The following is a 12,634-nucleotide window of genomic DNA, read 5'->3' on the forward strand; positions in this document are numbered from 1 at the left end:
TTTTTATGCTATAGGTTAAGCTCAGCTGACCTAATTCCAATTTGGAGTTTATTTTTGCTACTGTTAGTATAAACTGCAACAAAATTTTCATAAAGCTTACGTTTAAACAATATCTGCTTATATTAAAATACTACATCTTTACCTAGGCTGCCACATTTTTATGACAATTTTGCAGGGCTGTAGTAGTAAGGAACTTGACTGAATAGTGCAATATTTGCTATTAATAGGTTGAAAAATGTAAGTAGCTCTTACCTGCTCCTTTCCTACAATTTAATTTTTTATAATGTGTTTTCCAATACAGGCATCTTGCAATACAAAGGAAGATTATGGATGGTTGTGTTAACCATTTAGCCAAAAATGCAGGCTGGTCAAGTAAGCTTGTACTGAACCTAGTACCTTTCCCAGCCCCCACTTTACATAAGAGATTTCTTCATTTTCCTATATGAATGTGAGAACGCATGTGAATCAGTGTAAAGGCATGTAAGGTACTATTCTCTAAGCAAATGAGGAAATATTCTTGTGTGTTTGTACTGTTTTTGGTTACCAAAACACCTGAAAGTACAACTAAATACTGACGCAATATTAAATGCATTTTATTATCTGAAGGACTATGTACAAGACTTATCACTTCGATGGACTGCTCTGAGTATGTTCACTCTTCTCTGAATACTTAAACTTACCTTTTTATTATTTACTCCTGTTAGAGCCTCAGATATCATCCAGCTAACTGGATTCTTTTCTAGTTTAGGTACGAATAATGTTAACTATGTGTTAATAGAACCTTATACTATCAAAGCCTGAGCCAGAAAGAATGCAGCCCGACTTTCAGAACCCAGGCTATCTTTTGACTCTAAAATGGAGCAAATCTGATATGAAGACAGAGAACATTAAAACAATGGCACTGAAAAAACTTGCATCAGTTGTCACAGGTTAACAGTTCAGTGGAGAAATTGGAGCGAAGGCATTTTTGCCCTCCACAAGCTCCTTTGTGGGTTAATTTTAGTCTTGGAATTGAGGTACAAGGCAACTACAGCATTTAGCATTTGATATCTCATTCTGTTACCACTGAATAATACTGTCAGTCAAAACTAATGAACTTCTTCCATTGAAACAGTGGAGATAATGCACACTAACACGACAATGACAGCTGTGCAGCTTTATTGTTTCAGATCATAACCTTCTCTCCATGTTCCCACTCTCCACCAATATCTCAGTGATTTCCTGTACTCCAAATTAAATATAACAAATCCAAGTGAATACATGAGAGGTTTCTGATGTGTAGTTTTGTCTTGCAACATGGACTCAAGAAGGGAAGTATTTACCTTTAAAGAAGAAAAACGGGTTCTGCTCATGCACGAAGATTTTAGCTTTGAAAAAAATATTACTTAAAACAAAAAAAACCTTATTAGGCTTTTCAATGACTTTTCCTCCAAGGATATGTGAAGAATTAGTCAACAGATTTCCCCATTTAGACCCTAGTTTCAACTTTAAATGGTTTGTTTGCGCTGACTTTGCTCAGCAGCATTCCTTTTCAGAGCAGGGTTGCTTCTGAATTCCAATTTGAAACAGAAAAGCCTGTAAAAATGGTGCTCCTTCTGTTATCTCAGTTTTGAGGGCTCTATTTTATTCTAAGTAAGTTGTACAACTCAAGCCCTTCAGCAGAAAAACACTTGAGTGTTTTAACATTTTGACTTTTTTTAGGTCACTTATGTGTCACCACTGAACTGCCTTTAGCTACTGGCAGTTGCAATATAGCCATGGAATCCTGACATCATAAACGTGGCTTCTCCCCAGCACAGATGAGCAGCATGAGGGAGAATGTCAGGATTCCTGGCACTGCCAGCTCTGCTGATTGCTGCAGGCATAGAATTAGCAGCTGTACCTCCTTGTCCTGAGCAACAAGACTCATAGAAGGGGGTGAATAAAATTAATTTGTAGCATGTGAGGGAAGCGGGATCCCAACTAATAATGGTGCTCCATGGAAAAGGGGTATATATCAAAGTTTCTTAAAACTGCTTCCTACAATAGTTTCTCACTTTTTCTCTGCCTTCCTTAGGTTTTAGTTTAAGCAAGCAAATGTAACAAATGAATATTATGAGGGTTGTTACAGTCAGTGATGTGCTGGGGTTACATACTGCAAATTTACTCACCACCAAGACATTTGGAACCAGTGGACAATATGAAACCTCTACAGGAAAGGCTCATTTCCAACCTTACAAACATTGTCTTGGGTAGAGAGACATTCACTGTTGAGGCATGGGAAGAAGGGGAGAAGGATAGAAAACCTTACATCCATTTTGCTATCACTAAGCTCTGGCTCATATTAAGGTCTGAAGAGCCCACATGTAAGCCTGATACTTCCTTTTTGTGCCTTCAAATCACTGCAGGTGCCCTTTTGCTCCTTCAAGTAATATCATTTAGATGACTGCCTCCTTATCAGGTAGGGAGACATCCAAGTTTAATTAATTGCATTTGCAAATTGCAGGCACAGAAATGGAAATGAAATTCTAACAAGCTAGCCCCCATTTATCTATGCTGCCTGGTTTCTCAGGTTCTCTAAGAACAAGGCGAGTTTCAATACCCAGATCACCTAACCTCATCTTCAAGAAACTGGTATGAAATTTTTGTGAAGTTTACTTAAGATTTGAGAAATTAAATTGGACGTCTCTTTTCCTTAAATAAAAAAATAAAGTCAAACATAGCAAGAGTTAATTTTCTATTGTCTAAACCAAGGGTCACTAGTTTTAGCATATGTATAAGTATTGCATTATGAATAGACGCATCATTAAGGATGTTTGGCACTTCAGCTCTAATTATCAGTGATGCACAGACCTATTTGGCGAAGTTTGCGTTTTAAGATAAAACATACATACAACAGACATTTTGAAGTTCTCTATAAAGTGATTAACAGCTTTTAGATTCATAATTTTAGTTGTCAGTGAAAAATCTTATACTCTCCACTCTGTGTAGGAACGATATATTTTCTTAAGTTCAATAAATGCTGAGTAAAGTAAATGAAAGTAGAATGCTGTAAAAATAAGTTAAATACAAAGTCACTCACTCTGATCATCAATACAGCTTTTCTGATATCCCGAATTCCATCATACACCAATCGTGAAGCATCAATAAATTCGTTTTCATCCATTGGCTGAGCAGGGTCAGAACTAAGTGCTTCCACAGCAGCTTCCACTTGCTCAGTAAAACGGGGCATAACTGAATTAAGAAAACAAACAAGTCAAGCACATTCGGCAATGTTGCCCCTACTCCCCCGGCCCCAATGTACTCTAATGAAAGATGGGCAAGTTCTGTGGTACTCAGGTTGACACTAGAAATTCTGCAGCAGCTTCAGTTAATTTTAAAAACTGAGGTTATTAAAGATAGAAAAGTTAACAATCAGTTAATAGCTCAGGTTTTCTTTTGATATTAATTGCAGTTTACTTTATGATGTCACCACATTTTTAGTTTCAAATATGCGCCACATCTGCATGGCAGAGGACGTTGGGGGAAAAAACCAGGAGATTTATAGTACTATACCTGAGTGGTATGGGAGGCAGTTGGGGATTGTGGGATAAGAAGAAAGTATTTGCTAAATATTTAAGAGCTAACTTAAAACTAAACCTAAAAATGACAGTTTAATACTCTACTGAAACGAAGGGCATTCATAACCTTCAATAGCTTTTGTTTCAGACTCTATATGGACTCAGGAATAGAACATTGGATTGGTTTCCATCTGTTTTTTTCAGTGCCCTCTTTGTTTTTTGTTTTGTTTTTAGCTCTCATGATTGCAATTTTAAAGACATACAAGCTCAAATTCTGGAGCATCATTCTGTGAAGAAGTATGGAGCGATGCAAGTCACTGGACCCTACAAGTCCATATCATAAGCCCAAATTCAGAAGCGGCACAAACACGGCATATATTTTTCTACAACAATTATATTATATTTATTCTTGATTACAATTATTTGCACTGTAAAAAACAAAAGAAATAGTATTTTTCAATTCACCTCATACAAGTACTGTAGTGCAATCTCTTTATCATGAAAGTTGAACTTACAAATGTAGAATTATGTACAAAAAATAACTGCATTAAAAATAAAAAAAATGTAAAACTTTGACTGGACTTGTAGGCTCTAGTCCTACTTCAGCCAATCGCTCAGACAAACAAACTTGGTTATAATTTGCAGGAGATAATGCTGCCTGCTTCTTGTTTACCTCACCTGAAAGTGAGAACACGTTTGCATGGCACTGTTGTAGCCGGCATCACAAGATGTTTACATGCCAGATGAGCTAAAGATTCATATGTCCCTTCATCTTCAACTACCATTCCATAGGACGTGCTGATAATGGGTTCTGCTCGATAACAATCCAAAGCAGAGCAAACCGATGCATGTTCATTTTCATCATCTGAGTCAGATGTCACCAGCAGAAGGTTGATTTTCTTTTTTGGTGGTTTGGGTTTTGTAGTTTCCGTATCTGAGTGTTGCTCTTTTAAGATTTCTGAAAGCATGTGCTACACCTTGTCCCTCTCAGATTTTGGAAGGCACTTCTGATTCTTAAACCTTGGGGTCGAGAGTTGTAGCTATTTTTAGAAATCTCACATTGGTATCTTTGCGTTTTGTCAAATCTGCTGTGAAAGTGTTCTTAAAACAAATATGTGCTGGATCATCATCCGAGATTGCTATAACATGAAATATATGGCAGAATGCAGGTAAAACAGAGCTGAAGACACACAGTTCTCCCCCAAGGAGATCAGTCAGAAATTTAATTAAAGCATTATTTTTTAACGAGCATCATCAGCATGGAAGCATATCCTCTGGAATGCCGGCCGAAGCATGAAGGGGCATATGAATATTTAGCATATCTGGCACATAAATACCTTGCAACGCCAGCTACAAAAGTGCCATGCGAACGCCTGTTCTCACTTTCAGGTTACATTGTAAATAAGAAGCAGCAGCATCTCCTGTAAATGTAAACAAACTTGTTTGTCTTAGTGATTGGCTGAACAAGAAGTAGGACTGAGTGGACTTGTAGGCGCTAAAGTTTTAAATTGTTTTGTTTTTGAGAGCAGTTATATAACAAAAAAAATCTACATTTGTAAGTTGCACTTTCATGATGAAGAGATTGCACTATAATACTTGTATGAAGTGAACTGAAAAAATACCATTTCTTTTATCATGTTTAAAGTGCAGATATTTGTAATAAAAATAATATAGTGAGCACTGTACACTTTGTATTCTATGTTGTAATACAAATCACTATACTTGAAAATGTAGAAAAACATCCAAAAATATTTAATACATTTCAATTGGTATTCTATTGTTTAACAGTGCGATTAATCGCGATTAATTTTTTTGAGTTAATTGCATGAGTTAACTTTGACTAATTGACGGCCCTACTTTGAATAGAAATTCTGCACAGACAGGTTTTATGAAATTGAACCCTTATTCTTGTAAGTTGCACTAATATGTTTGTATCCATTTGCCTTTGTAGTTGTATGCAGTTTGAATCCATACATCGGTATTGAGCACTGTGTTTATTCCTACCTGTATTGGACAACAACTTTGTTGCTTCCAGCACCTTTTCTGTGTAGACTCCAGGTTCATAGTTATCCATTTCGGAAGTTACAACATGAATGACTCTAGCTGCACGTCCACGAATTGCACCAGCTGTTCGGTCTAAACCATCAACATCTTTTTCTTGGAGAGCAATCACACATTTGTTTACATCTTCTAAAATATGATTCTCTGATGGCAAAAGAAGAAGTATTTAGACACGAACATTTTCCTTTCTTTCGTGTGTGTGTGTGTAACACCTCCCAAAAATACAGTTTTTCAGCACATGAAGCTTCAATACCTTCTCTTTAAAATAAGCTCCAACCACACTTTCTGAAGCATTAACTATATTTTAAACCAATTTTGTTGCAATCAGTGGGCAGATGCCTCTCCAAACTGGTTGTCAAAATCCTAGTTCACATACTATGTGGAATCCAAATTTATCCCAATCCTAGGGCTTGGTTCTATCAACACAAGAGTTGAGAATTCAGCTCATGTCTACCCAGCCTTGTCTGCTCTGAGATTCCTTCCTCTGGACTGCACTAGTCCACATCCTCTCCACTTGCCTTGTATGTGGATGGGATAATGAGACACCTTGCCTCTGACTCATCCAACCCTTTTAATTTTCTAACAGGATCAACATCTCTTAACAGGATGAGGCGTTTCTAGTATACGTAAACAGCTTTGGACAATCCTGCTATACAAGCCTAGAAATACATATCACAATTTTACTACACAAGATCATCAAATGATTAATCCCCATCCTATTTTGAAATTAGGCAATCAAATGGAACAGTATCTGGAAGATCTCACTTTCAGGCTCCTTCATTCTTTCAACAAAAACCTCAGAGTTATGCATACCAGAGTTATGAACTGACCAGTCAACCGCACACCTCATTTGGAACCAGAAGTACACAATCAGGCAGCAGCAGAGACAAAAAAAGAGCAAATACAGCACAGTACTGTGTTAAACGTAAACTAAATGGAAAGTTTAAAGAAAGATTTGACAAGATAAGGAAACAGGTTCTGTGCTGGTTTCATTTAAATTAAGATGGTTAAAAGCAGCATTTTTCTTCTGCATAATATAGCTTTGAAACTTTACTAAGTTAATGTTTAGTTGTAAACTTTTGAAAGAACAACCATAATGTTTTGTTCAGAGTTATGAACAGCCTCCATTCCTGAGGTGTTTGTAACTACTGTAGATATTATTCACTAGTTCATAAGAGAATGAAAATACTCCAGTTTTGTGATTTTTTATTTGCTTTTAAAGTAAGGAATCAGATCAACTTTATCAAATGAGAAAGTTAAAAAATGCTCAAAGAAAAAATAGTGAAACATGCAGTTACTACTCCTGAGCGAATTCTGCACCCCAAAAATAAAAATTTTGCATACAATATTTTAAATTTCTGCAAAATGCTGCAAATTTTATTTATCAATAAATGTGTAGGCTCCAAGGTCGCAATGGGAAGCACAGGACACTGGCTGCACGAAGGTGGGAGATCACCCTGCAGCCCTTCCTGTCTCCCCTTCTCCCCCCGGACAGGGACTCAGCAGTGATGCTGCACCCATGATACAGCACAAGGGCTGGGCCTGCCCCAGAAACAGCCTGGGGCCCTACCCCTCTGCACCAGGTGCGGGCAGGCAGGATCAGCCCAGCAGGATCCAAGCATGGGGCAATCTGGGTGAATGTGGCTCAGTGAGGGATCTGGATGCACTGGGGCTCATTGGGGGATCCGGGTGCAGGGGCAATGGGGCTCTGCAGGGGGTCCAGGTGAAGGTGGCTGGGGCTCAGTGGGGGAGTCTGGGTGAGGGGGAAGTGAGGCTTGGTGAGGTGGGGTCCAGGTGCAGCTGGTTGGGGTTTGGTGGGGTGGGGGTTCAGGTACAGGGGGATCGATGGACCCATTTAACGGGGGAGCCCCAGCTTCTGCCGAGGGGCTGCCACTTGCTGGGTTACCGCTCCCCCCCCCCCATCTCCATCACTCCCACATTCCCCTTCCCAATTCCATCCCTCTTACTTTTCCCCTCACTTGCCCTGCCCCACCACAGGCACTCACCATTGTACAGAAAACAGGGTGACCAGCACACTGACTGTGAAGACAACCAGCAATAGGACCCAGGCAGAGGCAGCTCTGTGCTCGCAGAAATTTGGGGGTGGGGGGAGCCACAGTGGCATGTGACCCCCTGTACCCTCCCATACCTCGCCTCTGGGGGGACAATGCCCCCCCAACTACACCCATGGGCCTCTGCAGTGATTTACCCCTCCGCAGCTGCTCTGGACACCAGAAACAAGGTGCCCGCGCTGTTGGGGAGCGGGCATGTGACCACTATTATAGCTTACCTTTGCTTTCCTGTCATTTTCTGCATAGAAGCAAAGAAATCTGTGGGCGACATGAATTCTGCACATGCACAGTGGCTCAGAATTCCTCCAGGGGTAAATTATAAAAGCCTAGGCTGAGATTTTCAAAACTGCCTAAAATTTGGATATCCAGCTGTGAGAGTCTTAGCTCTGATATTGTTAGATATCAGTTTTGTACACTTGTGCCATTTTTACCTAGCATTAACATTTGAACATTGTGCTGCTAGCCAGAAAAATATCTAGCTCTGAAACACCATACTAGTAAGGCATTTCTGCCCTGTTGCTTTTTACAGGTTCAAACGTTTCCTACCACTGTCCTAATCATATTAGACTGCCAACTCACACCTGCAGAGTTCTTTCATTCCTAACACAGATCGTGAAACAGCCATTTTGAAAGAATCTAACAAAGGTGAAAAGGATATTGAGTTAACTGGTAAAAGATGTGTGTAAACTAGTGGAAGAGACTTGGGCCTGGTCTACACTAAAAAGTTACACTGGGGTTAGATCGGCTTAGACATAAGAACAGTTCACTCTTGATGAGACCAATGGTCCATCTAGCCCAGTATCCTGTCTTCCAACTGTAGTCGATGCCAGAAGCTTCAGAGGGAATGAACAGAACAGAGCAATTTATCAAGTGATCCATCCCTTGTCATCCAGTCCCAGCTTCTGTCAATCAGAGGCTAGGGACACCCAGAGCTTGGGGTTGTATCCCTGACCATCTTGGCTAACAGCCACTGATGGACCTATCCTCCAGGAACTTATCTTGTTCTTTTTTTGAACCCAGTTATAGACTTAGCCTTCACAACGTCTCCTGGCCACTAGTTCTACAGGGTGACTATGCGTTGTGTGAAGAAGTACTGCTTTTTGTTTGTTTTAAACCGACTGCCTATTAATTTCATTGGGTGGTCCTTGGTTCTTCTGTTATAAGGGGTAAACTTCCCTATTCCCCCTTAGTTGTCTTTTTCCCTCCCCAAGATGAACAATCAGTCTTTCTATGGAAGTTGTTTCAGATCCCCAATCATTTTTGTTGCCTCTCTGTGTACTTTTTCTAATTCCATTATATATATTTTTAGTTGGGGCGATTAGAACTGCACACAGTATTCAAGGTGTGGGCATACTTAGATTTATAGAGTGGCACTAGGATATTTTCTGTCTTATTATCTATCCTCTTCCTAATGGTTCCTAACATTGTTTGCTTTTTTGACTGTCGCTGCACATTCAGTGGATGTTTTCAGAGAACTATTCAAATGACTCCAAGATCTCTTTCTTGAGTGGTAATAGCTAACTTAGAACCCATTATTTTGTATGCATAGTTGGGATTATGTTTTCCAATGTGCATTACTTTGAAATTCAGTGTTGATAAATGTAGTCATTTTGTTGCCCAGTCACCCAGTTTTGAGAGATCCCTTTGTAACTCTTCCATTGACCTAGCTACCTACCACCTCTCAGGGAGGTGGATTACTTAAACCAATTACCTACCCCTCCTGTCAGCATAGACAATGCCTACAACTGAAGTGCTACAGTGGCGCAGTTGTCTACACTTTTCAAGTGGAGGCACTGGAACAATAATTAAGCTTATATAAGATTAGCAAGGCCAAGTATCACATTTCCAGAGGTTCTTGAAGCACCATGAGCAAAATTCTGCCTCACTTATACTTGGGTATTTCACAAGCAACTGGGGTTGCACAAGTTCAGCTGAGGGCAGAATTTGGCTGTAAGAGTGGAAAGTGTATTCATTAGTAATTTGAAAATTCAGTGAACAGATATGAGGTACAGGAGAGCCAGCAAAGAGAAAATGTAATACAAATATTTAAAGAAGTAGAGCCAGAGAGCTTGGAAGTGAAAACAGTAGATAAAGCTGCAATATCGGAACAAAATCTATACTGTTTATTGCTCAGAGTTCCTCAATGAATAAAATTATGCCAGACACCACTTAAAGTCTCTATGGTGACATTAACCTTAGTGAACTAAGTGAATGATGTGGACATAATGGGCTGATGACTTCATTGCCCTGTAACCACTTTTACAACAGTTACAGAAATGCAAGGTACCCAGTGGAACCCTGATGCAGAGGGTGCTCCCAGGCATGGGTTGGTATTGATAGCCAAGATAATCTTGAGCTGCTACTTATTCTCCAGCTGGATAAGAACATAGCATAGTAGCAACAAAATTAGTCATCTGCAAATAAAGTACTTCGGAGTATTGGTGAGTTAAGTATACACTTGTTTCTGTGAGCCACACTTTTGCTACCTGAAATGAACACTTGTCAATCTCCTATTCAGTGCGCCAGCTTCACACTGAGCAGAACAATGAACTGCCCTGCTAGATACACTGTATAACAGTCCTTTTACATTCAGTTTATGTCTATTACCAGAAGACTTTGTGTAATGATTTAATGACCCCAAATAAACTATACCCATCACTAATTTATCCAAAAAGGTTTGAAATGTTAGCTAGCATGTAAGCTAGAAAGTGTAAACAGATAAAGTAAATTGCTTTTATATGGAAAGTTTGTAAAAGTTAAAATCAAATTTAAAGTCTTATCACTTTGCTGCAAATCAAATCTATCTCCTTAAGAATTCATTGAATACAAATACAAGGTCCATTTGCTGAATGCTCTCAATCATCTCCAATGCCCTCAAGTTCCAGTATTTCAAAGACATTCTGTGCTAAGAGCATATTTGAGGTAATCGGTTTCTCTTTATTCAGACAGTCACTGCTCCTGAGAAAGGTACTTAACATTTCTAGTGACTAGGGTGAACAGATGTCCCGATTTTATAGGGACAGTCCCGATATTTGGGGCTTTTTCTTATATAGGTTCCTATTACCTCCCACCCCCCCGTCCCGATTTTTCACACTTGCTGTCTGGTCACCCTACTAGTGACTCACCAAGATCAGCAAAGACCCTGAAATCTTTCAGAATAATTAAACTTAGTGGGCTAACAATATAGTCTGCTTCTCCTATAGTTTAATACCAGTGTCTCTCTTGGGGTGAGATGTTGGGAGGGAATAGGCCATAGTCAACTGTTTCGGCAGTTTGAGAACTTTTCCAAGCACATCTACAATTGAAACATGCTGGGAGGCCTTATAAAGAAGGATGTTGCACAGCCCTGACAATTTTTATAATTTGTTTATATTCACTGGCACATTCCAAATAGGCCATAAACATGAGACCATCCATTACTTATTCTAAAAACAAGTATCCTTACCCAGAACTATGCTCCTCTATTCCTGTGCAATTTCAACTACCAATACTGTAACAACCATGGAGATGTAAGATGTAGAGCCCCATGGTATTCAATTGCCTTGCAAGCGACTATGAGCTCATCCCAAAGACAAAGTTGGTATTAAAAGTATAGGATGTCAGAATGCAAACATTTATTGTAAACTCCCTTTTAAATTAGAACTTCAAGTTCTCTCCTACAGTTCCTACGTAACTTACTTCCATGAACATCTTTTGAATACTGGTACTTTCACAGCATTTGAGATGTTCAGTCTGTTTGCACAAGGAAAATTGGATCCCTAATTCTCCACTGGTAGCAGCAAATTATAGTCGTCAGGACTCAGGTGTTTACATGGAGGTAAAAATGCCTGCATTATGTCTATATTGTAACTGCTGGTGGAGCTGCACTGGTGAATTATGGATTTTAGTTTCATTATTGTAGACAAATGCCTCAGCAAGTATTTGAGACATCTGGTAAATAAGGAATACATTTACCAAACTCTTTCAAAAGAAAATTCCAATTTATCGTAATTAGATAAAGAATTTTCATTTTGACAAACATTTTCTTATGTGAGTGTCATTTACTACGCCTATTAGTTTGTTTACACACACAGAGAATTTTTATGAGGCAAATTAAATGGATTTATTTTTTGTTAGTTCATAGCTAATTTGCACTTAATATTTATTTTCTATTTCTTTTATCTGTTCATGCACAGGTGAGTCTTTAGTGGCTAAAGTGATGATAATGTGTGTCCAAGCCAAGTCTCTGAACGACAGTAAAGATTAGGAGACTGGATCATGGAGCAATCCCACATAACCATTTTAGCATCTCTAATGTGCATACCAATTACAATATATATAATTTACAAACATTAAACATCTTTTACCACTGATGAATTGCTGTATCTGCCAAATTATATATCAGAAAAAATATATTTACACATGATATGGTACCCATTGAAGTTAATCTGCTTCATATTTTATAACTCAACCATGCCTTGTTCTACTTGCATCAATAGCCCACACTTCACATTTTCACACCTTACACCGCTGAACTTGCATGCTTAGTTGCTTAGATATATCACAGCTGCACTGTGATCATTCTTCTCCAAAAAGGTGGAGAAAAATAATTTCTGGAATATTGGAACAACTGTTGATTTCCTGAAATAAGCCCCAGTATACAGCTGATTGCCTCTTTGCAAGTAGGGAACCATATTGCTACCTGAAACAGCCAGGAAGTCATCGATGGAAGTGATGTCATCTACAGCATCTGTCAATACACGGACTTGCTTTTCCCATAGTTCTTTGAAGAGATCCATGTTTTCTTGCGCTAGTTTACTTTGTGGTTTCGCAGCAAGAGCCAATGCAACATTGATAACCTGTAAAATGTGTTACATGTTCAGAATTTACTCTTTTTATTTTGTGCAATTAAATCAGTAAGTTACATTCAGTCAGTCAATCTGATAGCCATCAGAGCCGGGCTAATAAAATATCTGTTGAATA

At 38.9% G+C, this 12,634-nt stretch overlaps 1 protein-coding gene across 1 annotated transcript in view; it reads right to left on the reverse strand.

Moving 5' to 3' along the window:
* Window positions 1-12,634, reverse strand: part of CTNNA1 (catenin alpha 1) — a 207,794-nt gene that overhangs the window by 18,918 nt on the left and 176,242 nt on the right. Inside the window, exons 11-13 of the mRNA XM_026660889.2 lie at window positions 12,354-12,510; window positions 5,544-5,744; window positions 3,062-3,213 (exon numbers count right to left, since the gene is read on the reverse strand). Coding sequence (XP_026516674.1) covers window positions 3,062-3,213; window positions 5,544-5,744; window positions 12,354-12,510 — 510 coding nt within the window. The remainder of the gene's footprint in view (window positions 1-3,061; window positions 3,214-5,543; window positions 5,745-12,353; window positions 12,511-12,634) is intronic.

Source organism: Terrapene carolina, unplaced genomic scaffold, assembly GCF_002925995.2.
Source record: "Terrapene carolina triunguis isolate 2854851 unplaced genomic scaffold, T_m_triunguis-2.0 Scaffold838, whole genome shotgun sequence".
NCBI lineage: Eukaryota > Metazoa > Chordata > Testudines > Emydidae > Terrapene > Terrapene triunguis.